At 43.0% G+C, this 16,903-nt stretch overlaps 1 protein-coding gene across 4 annotated transcripts in view; it reads left to right on the top strand.

Moving 5' to 3' along the window:
* Positions 1–16,903, top strand: part of EVA1C (eva-1 homolog C) — a 40,245-nt gene continuing 23,342 nt past the window's right edge. For 3 of the 4 annotated variants that reach the window (XM_050915124.1, XM_050915122.1, XM_050915123.1), the window contains exons 1-2: positions 1–220; positions 15,533–15,729. In XM_050915124.1, the coding sequence (XP_050771081.1) occupies positions 94–220; positions 15,533–15,729 (324 nt within the window). In that variant the 5' untranslated portion in view covers positions 1–93. The remainder of the gene's footprint in view (positions 221–15,532; positions 15,730–16,903) is intronic. The other variant, XM_050915125.1, reaches the window with a different exon arrangement.

The raw sequence follows: 16,903 nt of genomic DNA, 5'->3' as shown, positions 1-16,903 counted from the left end.
GGGCCGGGGGTGGCCGTGCCGCCAGCCGGGGCCGGCTCCATCATGTGAGGCGGCGGGTCTGGCCCCCCGCCCCGAGCTGCCCTCTCCCGCACCATGAGGGACGGGGATGCGGGGCAGCACCCACGCCGGAGACAGGTAGAGCCCGGGCGGCTCCTCCGCCTCCTCTCCTGCGTGATCCTCGTGTGCAGCGCCGAGGTCGCGGCGCTCGCCGACTTCTCAGGTACGGCGGCGGCGGGAGGGCCGGGACCGACTAACGGACGCCCGGGACGCGGTGCCCGGCGCGGGGGGCTGAGGGGCGCGGCGGCTGGGGGGAGGCTCTGTGGGGCGCGGCGGCGGCCACCGGAGCAGGAGGAGAGCACCTGCGCCCCGCCCGCCGGGCAGAGGTCTGGCGGCGCTCCCGGCTGCCAGCCCTCCATAACGCCTCGGGAGGGGAGCCGCCGTACCCCCGCACTCCCGGACAGGCGCGGGCGTGAGGTGCCGGCGCTCTCCGCCGCGGGAGGGGCCGGGGCTGGTTGCCTCCTGCGCTCCGCGGCCCGGGGACGGACCCCGCCCGGAACGGCTCAGAAAGCAGCGTATGGACCGGCGAGCTCCACGCACGTCGTGTCTGGGGGCCAGGACGCGGGCCTGTGCCCAGGGGAGCCCGGGCGCGTGATTGAGATGTGCCGTAGCTGCGGCACCGTGTGAGGGAGGGGAGGAAAAAGGAGAGGGTTGCGGGCTTCCAGAGGGGTCGGGTGGGCAGGGACGTGAGGACTTGGAACTGTCGGGTTCTTCTCAGCTGCGCGGTGGAAAAGCTGTGCGTGAATCGGCCCTGGCCGATTCACGATTCAAAAGTGCGTGGAAGTCCCTGGAAAGATTCCCACTTTCTCCTGGAGACTTGGAGTCGGGCCCTGAGTGAGCCGTCCTTCACTCCGGTAGCGAACCAGCGCTGCGCTTCTCTCTGCTGGGAGAGTGTTTTGCCTCGTAGTGCTGGGATGGTGAGAGTCGCTTCAAAGTGAGCAGAGGCACTAGTTGTCATTCAAAAATCACATACGTGATCGCTGCGAGGGTGCTGTGTCAGTGCAAAATGAAGTGACTGTAGAAACTGGAAAGACGTCCTTGTTTCCAGCAGAACAAAGAAGCAATCTTTCTTTTCTGTTTGAGAAAACTGCACTCTTGTAACTTTTCTTGTGCTCCAGGACATCTCAGTGCTGTTAGAAAGTTATGTAGAGAGTGGTTTCTCTCCTTTCTGTATTTCACAGTAAGCACAGCATATTCCTGGCAGTTGCAAGCTTAAGGAACTGCCTCTAGGGCAGAAAGCAAACCTTACCCTTAATGAACAGAGTAGAACTTTCCAAAAGCCAGTCGAGTGCACCGGAACAAAGTTAGTATATAATTAATAGTCCAAATGTGTTGTTATGTATATTAACATAGTTTGCGTTAATACAGTTCAAAATGCTGGTGATGGTTCTGTAGAAACTATTTTCTCAGCAATAGGAAAATACAGTTTGTGATTTTATTATTGTGTCCAACTCTGCAAGCCTGAACATTTCTAAGCAAACAACCACCAAATATAAAGACCAGAATTATATACTTGGATAAACTACGTTTCTCCTATTAGATTCCTTTCATATGTAAAAGGCTTTTAAATGTTTGCTATCTCATTCTTTGGTGTTTTTTTGGCTTAACTGCTGGCTTGTAGATGTTAGTTTTGGAATCACATGGTAGTTCTCCACAAGAAAATAAAATAAATGTTCAAATTTTCCCTTTCAAATAGCCGCTGAGTTAAAAAATATCCCTCTAGTTTATCTAGGAAAGTTCCTCTCACAAAAGTCCATTCATTTTTCAAATGAAGTTATTTAGATAAGGTTATCCAAGATACATTTCAGAAGTACAGCTGTATGCAGTATTCATTGTGCACTGAACTTTCTGAATAGGTAGAATGACCAAGGAAAAATCTGTCTCACCCCAGAGATCAGTATGAAAAATGTCACGCAGACAATTCAGTAAGTAAGATGCAGAAAAGAAAATCAGATTCCAAAATTCTTGCCAGACTGGGAAGTTTCCAGGCCTCAACAAATTCTGCTCACATTTGCTTTTTACTTTTAACATGGAGATCTAATCCAGAACGACAGAAAAGACCAAAATGTTACTGGAGCCTTTTAAAAAAAGGTATCCAGAGCACACGGAGAAGTTTTTAGCTCCTTCAGAAGTAGGTTCTGTGGCCCAGGAACTGTCAGACGTAAGATGACACCCTGCAGTGCCATCCCCAGCCTGTTTAATACCTGTTAAAGAATTACAACAAGCTTCGTACCAGCAGGTTCAAGCTGAGCTTCTAGAGTTGCTGAATTTACTTATTTGCTCCCTCCCTCAGCAGGAATAGCGACTTGGTTTTCATAAGCTCCGTTGAATTTACATGAAAACAAATCTGCCCCGTTTAAAGGGGCAGTGCCCTGCAGCTGCCAAGGTGCAGGCAGCTCCTGGGGGATTATCCCGAGGGATGAGGAGCGGGGAGCTGGCTCCCCCTGCTTTACCCACCACCTGTACTTTCACTCTTCTGGAAGGGGTCAGGTCTAACCCTCCCCTTCTGAGGGTGAAGCTTCCAGGCAGCAGGTTATAGGTTTCCACATGCAGCCCATGTCACAGCAAAAGGAACTGAGATCTGCACCTTGAATGTGTTCTGCATGGTTTGATCTGGTACTGGGAATTTAGGCGTGCACAGAGAATTGGAAGGCCAGTTGCTTCAACTTTTCCTCCTTTTCACAGATTTCAGGCTTTTATACTCAGATTATCACGTGCATACTTTTTTGGGTCATTGCCTTTTCCGCTCTGTGTGTTTCCAGCATCAGATCTCTACCTCAGCAGCCCAAACTCTGTTCTTCTCTCCTTCTCCCCCCGCCATTCTGACAGCTTTCTGTAATCACTTCCCAGACTGCTGTCAGATTGCAACAACTGCACGTGTAATCTTTGTTGTTCTCTGTATGTGTGTATTAAATTGTGCTGGCAATTCTAACCTGCCCAGAGTCCATTCGTTAATCACAAGACCTAGCCACTTGCTTTTAACAACACAAAGATGACCCCGCTTGGGATCTGTTTGATGTTTTGGAAAGGGGAGCATGGAATAGTGTATGTGGATAGTGAAGGGTTATTTTTTTTTTTATGTTTGACTTGTATTTATTTCCCCATTTAGAAAACTGTGGTCATTTTTTATGGATCACTTCACAGAACAGAAGCAGTGCAACTAGTACAGTATTTATCCCTCCCTTTTCATAAAAGAGAGGTTGGCAGCTCTGGCTGCGAGTAGAATCTCTTCATTTGGTTATTGCAGGTCAGTTGCTGTTGTGGTCTTCTTGTTACTCTTGCCCTTATAGGATACAGAGCTGCAGGTTCTTGTTCTCTCACGTTTCTCAGTCCAGCTTTTAACTATGAAAAAAAAATTTTTGTTGGTTGTTTTGGGGTTTTTTTTTTTTAGAGGCATTTCTTCACCATGCAATAACATTTTATGAATTGGTAGGTGAATTGGTATTTTCTAGGGAGAGAAATGTTCTGAAACAAGACTCCAGCAGCAGTTCTAAATCAAATTCTGTGAGGAGGACTCGGTGTCAGTAAGCAAAATTAGTTTCTCCTTTTAATAACAGGAGATACTGGAAGTAATGTTGATATACACAATACTGAAAGATCTGCATAATCTGTTCTTCTCTAGCAGTTTAGTGGCCACAAAGAACATATTTATTAATTGCGTTGGTTCTTGAAAGCGGAGGATTGCTCTGAGGTCTGCAGTCCTCTATGTGATTAATTTTTAAAAGTGGAATCCAAGCATTTATGCCCAAATTTGAAACTGAAGGCTGAAGGTTTGGAAGAAGAGAGAGAGATTTAATCCACAGTTCTTTCCTTAAATCTTCATGCATATTGGTTTGATCCTACAGCTAGAGAATTTTCTTCCCCTCATGCCTACTCTTCAAAACACATCTAAAATACCTTTTCACCAAAATATTTATTTATGTCCACAGTTTCATTCCTACTTGACAAAGCTCTGTCCTCATGTTTTTCTCAGTGATCGTTTGCAGCTTTCACATTTCAGATCAGGTCCCAATCCAGGAGACTGAAGACTGCTGTGAATTTTGCTAATTCTCCAGTCTCTGGGAGCCAAAATGCTAAATTCTCTGGGCTCCCAGGAGACTGTCAGAAGTGAAGAGGGACACATTTTTCAAGAAATCAAGGCCACATGACAGCCGTTTCCTCGCAGCTCCTCTATGTTGAAGGACTGGTTCCCAAAACAGGCAAGATAAGGAGCTGGCAAAACCAGCAAACTTACGTAATATACTTAACTTATATACTAAACTTATATACCTATACTGGTGCTATAGAAAGCCCAACTGTCTGCTACCACTGCTGCTGAGGGAGAGTTGGTTTTGCTGGGGATGGTGGCATTTGCTCAGAAGCGTGTACCTTCCCAACAGCAGGAGTCACTGCTCCCTCGTCTCATCCCCCTGCCCTCCTTGCTGGCAGTGTGAAAAGTGCTCGGCTCTCCCCTTGGCTCTCTGTCCTAGCCCTGCTCCTTCTCCCACCTTTTCCCTGTCTGCTGCAAAAGTGAACTGACCTCTTTCTTACCCATCTGGGAACAAATTCCTTCTCTCTGGCAACACTGGAGGACACCCATTTACCTTTTTTCATACCCCTTTCTTCTTCTTCTTTTCTCCATGCTACTTTGAACTTAGGCTTTCTGCTTGAACTGGCCTCTTTTGCTCACTTCATCGGTCAATCTCCCTTTCTTTACCTTAGTCCCAGCCAGGTTTTCTGGGCAGCTTTCAAGAAACGTGGCTGTAACCGAAGATCAAAAATGAAGTAACTATGTGATTGCATAACTGGGCTGAAGAATGACTTTCTGGATGTGAACAGAAAAAGCAGCCGCTGCTTAGGTAGAACCTTTTAATCTTTGTCCGCTGGTGTCAACCTGGTGTCAACTTTTCTTTCTTTTTCCAGAACAGTTCAGACGGAACCAGGCATTGCTTTAACTCCATAGACTTGATCTTCTGACCCAACAATAGAAAACAAATGGATCTAATGGAAAAGCAAACCAGTTCACCCAAGAAATATAATCTGATCCTGTAGCATTTCTGCATTAAAAGTTTCCATTAAGTTCTGTGGCATTCACCCATCCCAGATTCCCCCAGGCAAAAGGAAAGCAAACAAATGCTTCAAGCAAATGCTTTGTTTATAATAACGTGGCAGGATCAATCATGACCAACCACAATGATACAGAGGGTTTTTTGTTGGGTTTGTGTTGGTCAGATAAAATCCTGTATAAATTTTCTTGAGTCGGTTCTGTTGACTCACTGTGGCCAGTAGAGCTTGTCCTTCGACCAGGATATTTAAAGAGGTGCTAAAAGGAGTGATGTCAATGATGCATCTTCTTGATACTGCCTTGTAAAAGTCAAATGAAAATTTTGGTTGCTTTGTTTAAAGAAAAACATTTCATTTTAGAAACATGTTTCATTTCAGTAATATGGGAGTTAAACCTCAAAGTCTGGTTTAAAGTTTCTCAAAGTGGAGTGGGTTTGGATCTGGGATTTGTTCTGTGGAACAGAGAGCTGTGTGTCAGAAGTGAGATTGTAGTTTAGATCATGGTGCTGAGATCCAAGGTTTTGTTTCAGGCCTGTCTCTGCAGTTCTCGCTGCTTTCCTGAGGAAGTGTAGCTTATGAAATCCCGTTTTAGATGTGGATTTTGCTTAATATTTTTTGTTAAATCCACTGATCAGATTTAATCATCCTTGTTAGAGAAGTAAAAGCTTTGGTCCTATTAAGTTCCTACACATTTTGTGAGCATAAGCAGCTAGGCCCTGTGAGCATCCCCAAGAAAGGATGCTGCTCCAAAAGCTCTCCCGAAGTAAGTTAAAGCATAGTGTGGTGCTCCGACCCCTACAACTGATGTTGGGAAATTCAGGCATGAGACACAAACCGATAGGAAACATGACTTCCTGAGGTCCACTGCTCAGAGACCCACATGTTTGAGTCTGTCTTTCAGATTATTACACCTTTAGGGCAGGAACTCTCTTTGTTCTCACTGTGCAGATTGCTGGCACCTGACACATTGTGTGTTACTTTTATTCAAAATAAATCGCAAGGATTAGCTCCCCCCGCCTTCCTATTCCATCTGCTGCCAGTACCCTTCTTAGTAAGACAGAGCTTCCAGACAGTCTCAGCTTTATTAGAGAAAGGGGTTACAGACCTGTTCCAAATAAATACTCAGATTTTGATGGAAGTGTCCCCAGACAGAGAAAGCACTGTCTGACTAGTCATCAGCTACCAGAATTCTGTCATCTGCCAACCATAATCTACAATTAAAATTGAAATATTTTGATATATTACCAAACACAGAGAAAATAGTGTCTTAAAGGGAGCTGAAGAGCAGGAGGCGTGGTTGCGCCTTATTTGTTCAGCATTGGTGAGTCATTTCATCTGAATTTCTATGCATTTTAAGAGTTTTGTTTCAAAGGTCTATTGTGTGGCTTCTGGCAACAAATTAAATACCAATGATGTTTGGCTCTTAATTTAGAATTAATTTTAAAACATCACTCATAATATAAGACCTGATTGAAAGCCTGTGGTCAGTGGAAGGATTCCCAAGGATTTCACTGGGCTTTGGGTGAGGGTCTCAACCCACAAATACCTGTTTATTTTTCTTCATTGTATTTATTCTTGGATGGGAAGACAAGCATTAATTTTTCAGAATAATTTTGCAGTTTTGGACTTTTCATTTCTTCAGGCTAAAACGGAGTTGGGGACGATGAAATGTTGTAAAGAAAATCATCAGGCTATGAGGGTAAGGTGGGGGGTTTTTTTTCTTTTCTGGCTTGGACTTGCTGTACTATAAGCCATCGTAACACTGCAGATCTGTGAGCTGCCACAGGATGGACTTAGTGATTCAGTAGGCAAATTCCCTGATCTGTAACTTATCTGATTTTTTTGAGTGTCAAATATAAATGGGAATACAAAAAAGGCAACGTTTGAGTCAGAGTTCTGTTTGCAAAACAAAACCTGTATTTTGTTTTCTGAGGAGCTGGCAATGAACAGGCCCCCCCTCAAGTTTGCATGGAGGTTCAAGCTCATAAATCCAAGTTTTCAAAGAAATATTTTCCTCTAGTCCCTGAGATCCTCCTACTTGCAGTCTTTGGGAAGATCGTAATTTTGCTGTCTCTTGGGCATAATGATTCACTCAATCTGTTTCCAGAAGCAGTTGCCGCCCGCTGAGCCTTTCTCGTTACTTCTTGTTAATGGCACTAGAAGAGGCTACTCTGTCTCCAATCAAAAGAAGGATTTTTTGGCAAGGGCGGAAAAGAGACTCAGTCTCCCTTAACAGTGTTGTACCTCTTGTCAGCATCTTAGGATATGAGGGAGAAAATCTTCCTTTTCTACTGTAATTGTTCCATATTAAGTCCCAGCACAAGTGTTTGCCCCTATGGCTTCATGGAATAGCTGAGAGAAGTATAACTGACCATAGCGTGGAGTTTACTACAGACCAAAATCTTTGGGGATCAGTAATAGTTTGCCTCTTCCTAACACAAGAAGGGAAGAAGGAAATAAAAAGAGAAAGTGAGTGAGAAAAAGGAAGTGCATAGGGATCTCTCCAATTTCCTCAGAAAGCCATTGGGATACAATGAAAATAAGGATCACTCCTAGGAGACAACACAAGGGAATGTGAAACTGTAGATCTGAAGGAAACAGAGGACAGCTGTGGGAGGATATGAGAGAGAGAATAGGCATCTGGTCTGTGAATGCAGGATTCATGGATTTTCCCACTCTGCAAAAAATTAGTTTGCATAACTGCAAGTCTGAGCTGAGTGGCATGGATATGAAGAGGTTGTGTGGTTCCTGGAGAAACAATGCCCATTTGGCATAACCAAAAAGTTACAGGAGGTCTATGCTTTCTTCATGATGTCTTGGTTTTGTTTTTCTAAAGAGAGCTCATGGCTTGGCTTCTTGCGTGTGCTGCTACTCACTGAATAAACCCTGTTCACATACTAGAGTTTGAATGTGTTTTTACGCTGAATTATTTGCTAGTTACCTGGGTCTTTTCTCTGCCTTAAGTGGAACAAAGCCCTTGCTTAATTTGACCCTCAGATTTAGCAGACAGTGAGAGTTAGGTTCAATGAAATGGTTATGATCCATGAGGTATGACTATGAGGGGAAAAATTAAACAACACAATTTCCTTAGGAAAGTGCATGTTGATAAAGCAGTTCATGGAAAACCTGACTGACATCTTCATCACTGATGCCTGCTTTGATTGCCATACTATCCCAAAAGCATTTTCACTTTTAACTTAAGCATTTTCTTATTGAAGACCTAATCCTTTATTTGTCATTAAGGCCAGTGAAAACAAATTGCTCCATTAGCAGCAGGCTGATGAGCTCTCCGGTGCAAGTATGCCGTCTCTTCAGCAGCCAGCTGACTTTTAGCATTAGTCAATTAGGCTGAGTTGGAAGTGACAGTTCTTACTTTGACCTGTCAGCTCAGGCTTCAATTTTCATGCAACTGGTAGGAACTTTATTTCTTTGAGCCCTATACCCCTCAGGTTTGAAACTGGCCATTGAGCTTAAAAGTTGTTGAGTTGAGTGAGGGAATGGCAGATGGACAGAGATCATGACTCATAAGCTTCATCTCCTTTAGAAATGGTCAACTGAAAACTCTCAAGGACTGATTCTAAGAAAAGCAACAGCTTTGGATGCTCTGAAACCAAAATAGACGTTTGGAAATGGGAAGTTTTTTTATGGTCACTAGCTTATCAGTGAAACTAGATTACCACTAGTTTTTCCAAGTGAACATCTATGCCCACATCAGAAAGGTATAGATAATATAAAAAATACAGTGATTGTACAAAAATTATTTTCCTTGCATGGCAAACGAGCTTTTCATGCCATCTCCCGCAGTACAAGCAAAAGGATGAAGTTAGTAGGATAGCAGTTGCTTGTAAAGAGCATGAGTGTTGAGAGGAATAGTGGAAAAAGGCACACTGAAAAAAAACAAGCAATGGAGGGAAATTAAGTCAAATTAGTGACTATGTAAGAAAACATATATTAAGCAAGTATGGATTTTTATGTGTATCTATCTGCTGAGTGAAGCTGTTACGCTCATTTCTGAACAAGGAGTAGAATAAACAGTGCTTCTGCCTAAGGGTATTCCTTACTGATAAAGGACTGTAAGACCAAGTCTGGCTAGAATGACTCCAACAGTATGCTTACAAGGCACTTGGATGAAAAAGAATGAAATGATGGGGCAAGAAACATAGTGTTGTGAATTTTAGAAACAGTGTCTTTCCTGTCATGATTTTGCCCTCTGTCACAATTACTAATTCTGAAAAAGAGCTACCACAGAAAGAACTTGCAGGCAACCGAGGTAAGAGACTAAAGAGAGTTACAAGAGGCAAATCCTTGCTTCTGTGAACGGAGCCAAATAGGTACTGTCATATCCACACACACAGCCCGGCTCTGAAAGCAGTGATTATGCAGTAACCCTGAACAGCATGGTCTGTGGCGTAGCTGCCTCTGAAGACCAGTGGAGGGTATGGCAGAGGGGATGGAGCAGGAAACTTAGGGGTTAATTTCTCTTCAATGCTTCCTTCACAAACCAATAGAGAAAATATTGCTGGAGAAGTACTGCAGCCGGATCCGAAATACCAATAAATATCAGATTGATGCTTCTAATGGTGTTTGTAGTAGAGTTTATCAACAATTCTGTTATCACTGCATGAGATCTCTTCCTTCAAACTGGCCAATCTTGCTTGTGTATTTTTAATGACTGTTGGCACAATTCTTCATAAAACTGTGGGAGCTGATGTAGATTTACCGAATGGATTAGCCTTCTGGGACTCCCACAACAATATGTGTGCTATTGCAATCTATTTTGATCCAAAATGGATTTGTATGTCTTTAAAACGAGCTAGCAAATTGCTGTGCTAATTAAGCTAGATTGAACGATGCACAGGAACTAATATTACTAAATCTGTATGTGAAGGCCCGATTCTGAGAAGCCTCGTAGGCTGTAAGCTACTCAGCTTCAGGCTCTAAAAATATTACATTGCAAAGCTGCTCTCTTGCCAAAAAGACATTACATCAGTCAACGCTGAGATTGCATTTAATATGTGCTAGGCACTAGACTCACAGCTTGAAATGCCGTTCTCCTTGATGCTTCCATATGGTAAGGTTCATGCCAGTGCAGTGAGGCTGGACAGAATACACACATTTCTTTTTTATTCTAATGCTGACAACTGAAAAAGGGCCTTAAGGCCTTGTGTTAGCATCCTCCACCATAAGGAGCGAATCCAGCAAATCTGAGTACCCTGTACTGTCTTGTGCCATACGCAGGAAACGTAACACATCTTTTGGCTGACCCCTTCCAGGCTTTTTGGTATTCATATTTTTTTTAAACTGAAACTTTCTAGGTTCCCAGTTTTACAGTGTTTTTAGGAGAAAAAAAGATTCTTTCTGGATTTTCATACCTTCAGGTTCATTACTACCATTATTGTTGCTATTCAAAGCAATAATGCCAGGAGCAAATGTTGAGTATAAAAACTATAACCTTTTAAGAGCTCTGTTTCACACAAAGAGGTATCTATTTACAACCTTTACTCTCTTACACCAGTTATTTTTGTCTGTCATTGTTATTACAGTTTATCAGTCCTCCTTTGCAACAAGAAGTGATCAGTAAGGCTTAAAGCTTTGTTCAGCTGCTCAGCCTCAGTGTTTTGTGTGTTTTTCTGGTGCTGTGTTTTTCTAGTTGAAGTTCTTTGTCAACACAGTGGATGCTGTGACTAATTTGGCTAATTCTGGAAGAAAGGATTACGCTTGGATTCTGCATTGGTGTTTTGAGTCTCAGTAAAAAGTTACAATGAGTGAGTAGTCTGGGTTATGCAGACAGTTGGGTGGGATGATACCTTCTGGCCTTCAAATCAATGGGATCTGTTTATTGCCGTACAATTCAGGCTTAACTTCTGGGCCAGTCTATAACGTCTTGTACATGATTTTGTATGCAGAGCACCCCATACATTGCTTATGAATGTGTGTCTTGGATAAATGGGGAAGCTCCTAGTAGGGCTTTCACACAGAGGCGTAGAGATGTTATTGGGACACTGCAGTATTGCCAAGTTTTTCTAATTTAGGCAATTCTCACAGTAGTTGACTTTTTTTTTCCATAAAAAGTTTCATATTGTTTTAAAGAAGATGGACATTTATTATTTTTTAAGAAAGGAAGAGGAAATCTATAGTCCTCCTCATTGCAGAATAATGCTTGAAAGAATGACTGCTGTAGCTAAACACCACCTCCCCCCCATCACCCAACAACCCAGAAAACAAAGAGAAAAAACCCAACATTACGTTTAAAACATTAAGCCATCTAAGGATTTTTATAGGGTCTGCTTAAGATTCTGTTTGCTCAGGGTAAGAAACCCCATAACTCACAAGTATTCTGGTTTCCCAGTCCAGGCGCACGCACAGCCGTGACCTCACTCCATCCACGCTGGGGCGAGCCGCGGTTGTGCTCCAGCCCTCCCTGTGCCCCGCTTTCCAGGGGAAGGGAATCTCCTCGTGTGCTGGCTGGAGAGGAGCTAGCGAGTACTTCCCTAGCACGCAGGGGACCAGGACTTAGAGGTGTGTTGTAGTCCAGGCGCAGCCTCTAGCTCCCATATTAGACATTTGGAAAAAAAAAAGTTTTCTCAGAATTCACAACTAACAGATACTGATTAATTAAACAAATACAAAGCGAGAGATTCTGAACAACAAATAGTGCCCTGAAGCGCCTGTAGCCCAGGCGATGTGCTGGGCCGGTGCCTGAAAGTGACACAATCCTGCTGTTTGGACAGTGACACAACCCTGCTGTCTATTTTGGATGACCTGATTTAATTGCGCCGGTTGAGAGAAATGCAGAAAAGGAAGCATGCCTCAGAAAGAGTGACAGACCCATTCAACTGTTACAATGCCCTCTCTCCTGATAATCACGGCTGTTATTAACTGTAGAGATAAGAACATATTTTTTCCCCCTAACCTTACGTTGTCGTTCTCCTAAATTTGCTGCCTCGAGGGAAGTGTGTTTCTGCACAGAATTTGGTAAACAATATAGGGATACTCATGGTCTCAAGAAGATGAAGCTTTCTACCAGGGTGACTACAAGGCCACACTGCCCAGGAAAGGAGGGAAAGCAACTGGAAACTGCTCCCTCCTGCGCAAGCACCACTCCGGGACCGAGGCGAGAGGCGGTAGCTGCTGAGGAGACTTCATTCCCTTGCCGAGCGCAGGGCAGGCAGCACCCCGGTACATGAAGAGGGCCAGCATGAGGAGAGGAAAGAAGCTGGAGTTTTTCGGGGAAGAGCAAGAGGAAATCCTGACTTTTTGAGTGGGAATTCTTTCTCAGCATGGGCTGTGAGCTGCCGAGTCGGCACCGCTCTTTGCAAAGGGCTGACCGCTCCACCTGTGTCTATGTAGTCTGTGCATATAGTAATAAAAAATGCAGGTTTACGCGGTCTGCCATGTGAGACAAGAAATTTAGATACTAGTACATCACCACTTCTTTTATCATTAGTTTTCACATTAAGTTTCAGCAAATTTCCGTTGCTATTTTTATCCTTTATTGTGTGCAAATACACAAGGATTTTAATAACAGCAGAGTCACTTTAAATGCCACCTGGAAGGCTGAAGAGCCTGATGTCTTATTTTCACCAGTCCATCTAACACTTTTTACAAGTGAACCATATTGCTTATACGGAATCAGAGCAATTTTTTTATAAAGGCATTTTTTTAAAGGATTGAATAGTTGCAATTGTTGGAGAAAGGTGCTTAGATACTGGATTAGGAATTTGCAGGATCAAAGTAGCAGTTAAGATGCCAGGGAACTCATCCAAATCACAACATAGCTGATATTCTTTAGGGAATACTAGGCTGTTTTGTATACAGCACTCTTGGCTCCAAGTAACTTAAAACCTGAAGAATTGAAATGATTACAAATATCGGGCTGAATCTTTTGAGGTGTTGAGTGCCCACAACTCACGTTGGGCTGAATACTCTTTTACACTGTGGCCCTTTATGCTATGATGGCAATGTCAAAGGCATTCAGCGGCAGTAAATGCCACTGGAGGCCCCTTTACAGTATCGGACCGTAGCAAAGTCGCTTGGGTGCAATTGGGCATTCGGCCCATTTTCCTGGCAATACTCAGCACCTTTCAGGAGCAGGCTGACAGAGGAGAGGCTCTGGCAGGAAAGCTCAATGATTTGTGATCTCAATTACACAGAAAATGTAGGGGATGGATTTGGTTGTGATCTCAATTACACAGAAAATGTAGGGGATGGATTTGGTTTTGTTTTTTTTTTTTTAACCTGTGGGAAGCTGCGGGGATTTCTGCTGGGCTGGTCTCCTTGAGATCTAGACTGCAAATACAGGGCATGAAATTCTCTCTGTCCTGATATTAGTGCCAGTGCCCAGTGCGAGTTCAATGAGATGAGGAACTCACCTACATCTTTGCTGCACTGGAACGTGCATCTAGCTGACTCCTGTCCTCTCTTGGGCTCTAAATGAGGAACAGCAAGGGCAATAGCGGAGCAGGCTTCTCCTTTCTCCAGACTTAGTAACTGATAGGGGAGCTGAATTTTCCAATCCAGTTGCACAGCTGGAGCTGGAAAAGATGCCAGAGAACTGAAATATTTTATTTTCATATCATTTGCTTAGTATACATAAATTTCTATTTAAAAACCTTTTTTGAAATTGCTCATCTTTGGTGAAAGGTTTAAAAAGGGCAAAAAGTGTGAAAATTAAATGGCATGAGCCAACTCTTTTTCAGTATTTTCTTTGAGAAAGCTAATTTTTGTTTTAATGATACAAAAACCTTGTCATTCTAGTTCTGATTCAGCCACCAAAACAAGAAAATATGGTTTGGTTTTTTTTCTCTGTTATACTTAACAGTAATAATGTTGCTGTCACCACAATGGGGTAAGCGAGGCTTCTGAGGAGAAGATACTAGCTTTTGTCTTTAGACCAATTATATGTTTGGAAAAGAGGCAAAAATAGGAAAATTATAATTTTTGAAATTAAAAAGATACGTATGTAATCATGGTCTCAGTTTTTAAACTTCTACAAATCTTTTCTCACATAAATCAGTGGAAGCTCTTAGTGCTTTCTCATTACTTAATATGTTGGGTTTGGAGAATTTAGTTTGGGGGTTTTGACATGAATGTAGATGAACTTGGTGTTCGAGAAGTTGGGAATTGATTTTAGAGAGAATTATACAGAATTTAATGCATATATAAGAATAAGGTAACTATTAAAATATAGTTATTGTATGCACATTAATAAACAGTTTGGCTAATAGTGGAAGAATTAGAAAACAGATTTGCTTTGATTGTAGTATGTTGGGTTGTCATAAAACTCATGGGGAAGAAAGTAGTTTGGGGTCTAATTGCCATGTGTGTATGGATGCAGGATGAGGAGGGATATTGCTTCATTTGTAGACTGGTATTTTGTATCCTTTATCTCTCCTGGCCCTCATGGCTCTTCTTCCCCTTCACCCAAAAACCTTTTCTGCTTAAAGATAGATTTCAATCAAGTGTGACAGAGTGGCAGAGATATCAACGCTTCGTAAGTATAGGTGAGGAAAGTCTTTGAATTAAATTACCCCTGACAGTTTCCCATCACAGTGGCTAATTTGTAATGGTCAAAGGTAGCAGCCTGCATGTTTCCATTAAAGTATTGTGCAGAACAGAGAGAAGGGCAGTAGGAGATTAAATTTATAAATATTTGTGGTGATAACAGAAATCTTGGCTAAAGAGACAATACACGATGAAATACAAATCAGAAAAATAGCTGTCGTTAGCTCTGCTGCTCATGGACTTACTTATTAGAAGATGCAAATAGATGGTACAGGTGGACAGCTGCATACGGATCCTACCTCTCGCTCTCCTGGTAACACTGACAAACTCTCTAGCAAATACAAAATTCTGTGTATCTTACTTCTGGGTTTCTGTCCAGCACCTACTTTGTCCAGCACTTAGGGACCACCTTTCCTCTGTTATCCTAGCATCTGATTCAGTGATACAGAGAGAATCACTTTTATTACCACTTATGTGAAACACAACTGCCTAGGAGCCCAGAATTGCAAAGCATCAGTTTAAGATGAAGTGTAAGGAATACCTTAGCCAGCTGGAATGTGAGAGTCTAGCCTGCAAAACCAAGTAATAGCCCTTCCGACTTCTGCAAACATGCCCTGGGATTGTTAGCAACCATGACTGGCAAGGGCCTGAGCCCGTTTATTGTCTGTGAAATGACATCTCTGACATAGTGCCGCTGCTGGAGTGCTGGTAGGGCTCTGACTCACTGCCACGCGACCTCTTGTTTTCCGGACCTGAGCGTTACTACCATGTAAAGGTTGACCCATTCACAGAACCATGTGGTGTGGCAGCGGGCCATACGTATAACCTTGACTACAATGCCCTTTCCAGAGACTGATTGTGGTTTTCTTATTGTCTAACGAGCTTGTCATTTCCTGTACTAGCTGTAACAGAGCTGAATATTTTCTAGGTTACCTAACCAAACTTCTGCAAAATCATACTGCCTATGCCTGCGATGGGGAACATTTGAGTCTGCGCTGTCCTCGGCATTCAACAATAAGTGTTCAGTCAGCATTTTACGGGCAAGACTACCACATGTGTAGTACTCAGGAGCCTGAAACCAGGATGACAGAACCCATAAACTGTGTGGCACCCACCTCTTTGCAGGTATTGATGTTGTAAACGTTCTTAATGCACAGAATGTTTTTGATGGTTTCCATGCGGTGAGCTGTGCTGTGTGAAAACGGCAAGTGTTCACAACGCTGAATGAAGTGACATCGTGTCTATGTCAGTTTACCATCAAAAGTATTATAACTGAAAGGATTTGTCTGGCCAGCAGGATATTACCATAGGATTGTGAAAGCTTTGTAGATTGCCATCTATTTTGATGAGCCTTGCTTTGGAAACCCCAGTTCTCAAAGTTCCCTAAAATAATCAAGTCCCTTCTAATCACGGGCTGGCCATGACAGAGCAGCCCAGTCTTAGTCCATCACGCAGGCCCTCCTTGTCCCCAGGAGAGGATACAAACATTGGACAGAGGTGGGTTACAAATCCACTGAATAAGATGGCATTCTGCTTGGTGTTTGGCTTGTTCCATACCTATCTTCACTCGCTGAAAAGGCACCGTGACAGCTAAACAGCAGATCCTAAACACTTCTGCAGATACCTGCATTTCCGTGAATACGTGATTTGTATCAGTAATATCCTGTGGTTTGTTTGCTGGGCCTGCTTAAGTATAGCTTAAAATGACTTCTTATACTTCATAAATTATTACTTTCTGCTGTGGAGACTTTTGTAACAAGGCTTAGAAGGTCTGAATTACACTGCTGTCAAAGGCTTGTTTCATCATAGTGAAAATACCCAGTGTTAGGCCAAATTCAGTAAATCATTGCAAAAATGAGTAGTCAGTGGAATCTGAACATGTCCTGTTGGTGAAGCTGTTGTAAATGCTCTATAGAAGCTTTGATGAAGCTTGCAACATTTGTGCTTGCAGCTGACACATTGCTTCTTGACAACAGGGAATGTCTGTTCCCACCGCTAGTGAGTTGAAGAGTTTTACGGAGTAGTTTGGCAGTAATATTCTCTCTCCAGAAACAGCATTAGGGCAGTTTTATAAGTGTGGCTTGCCCATGCTGTACTGCAACTTCTAAAGACATTCCAGACATGACCTATGGGCCATGTGAAAGTACATCTCTCCACCAAAAACAGTAGGCCAGATGCATCCTTGATGTCGTCTTACTGACTACAGCGAAGTGACACCAATGATTATTTTGGGCTTAGTGAATGCCTTTGTGAGGTCTCCATGGGCAGTTTTTTCCCTTGAATATAATAAACACAGCAT

Source organism: Gymnogyps californianus, chromosome 1 (genome assembly GCF_018139145.2).
Source record: "Gymnogyps californianus isolate 813 chromosome 1, ASM1813914v2, whole genome shotgun sequence".
NCBI classification, from domain to species: Eukaryota; Metazoa; Chordata; class Aves; order Accipitriformes; family Cathartidae; genus Gymnogyps; species Gymnogyps californianus.
The sequence above is the reverse complement of the archived record's forward strand: the minus strand, read 5'-3'. Positions and strand labels throughout refer to the sequence as shown.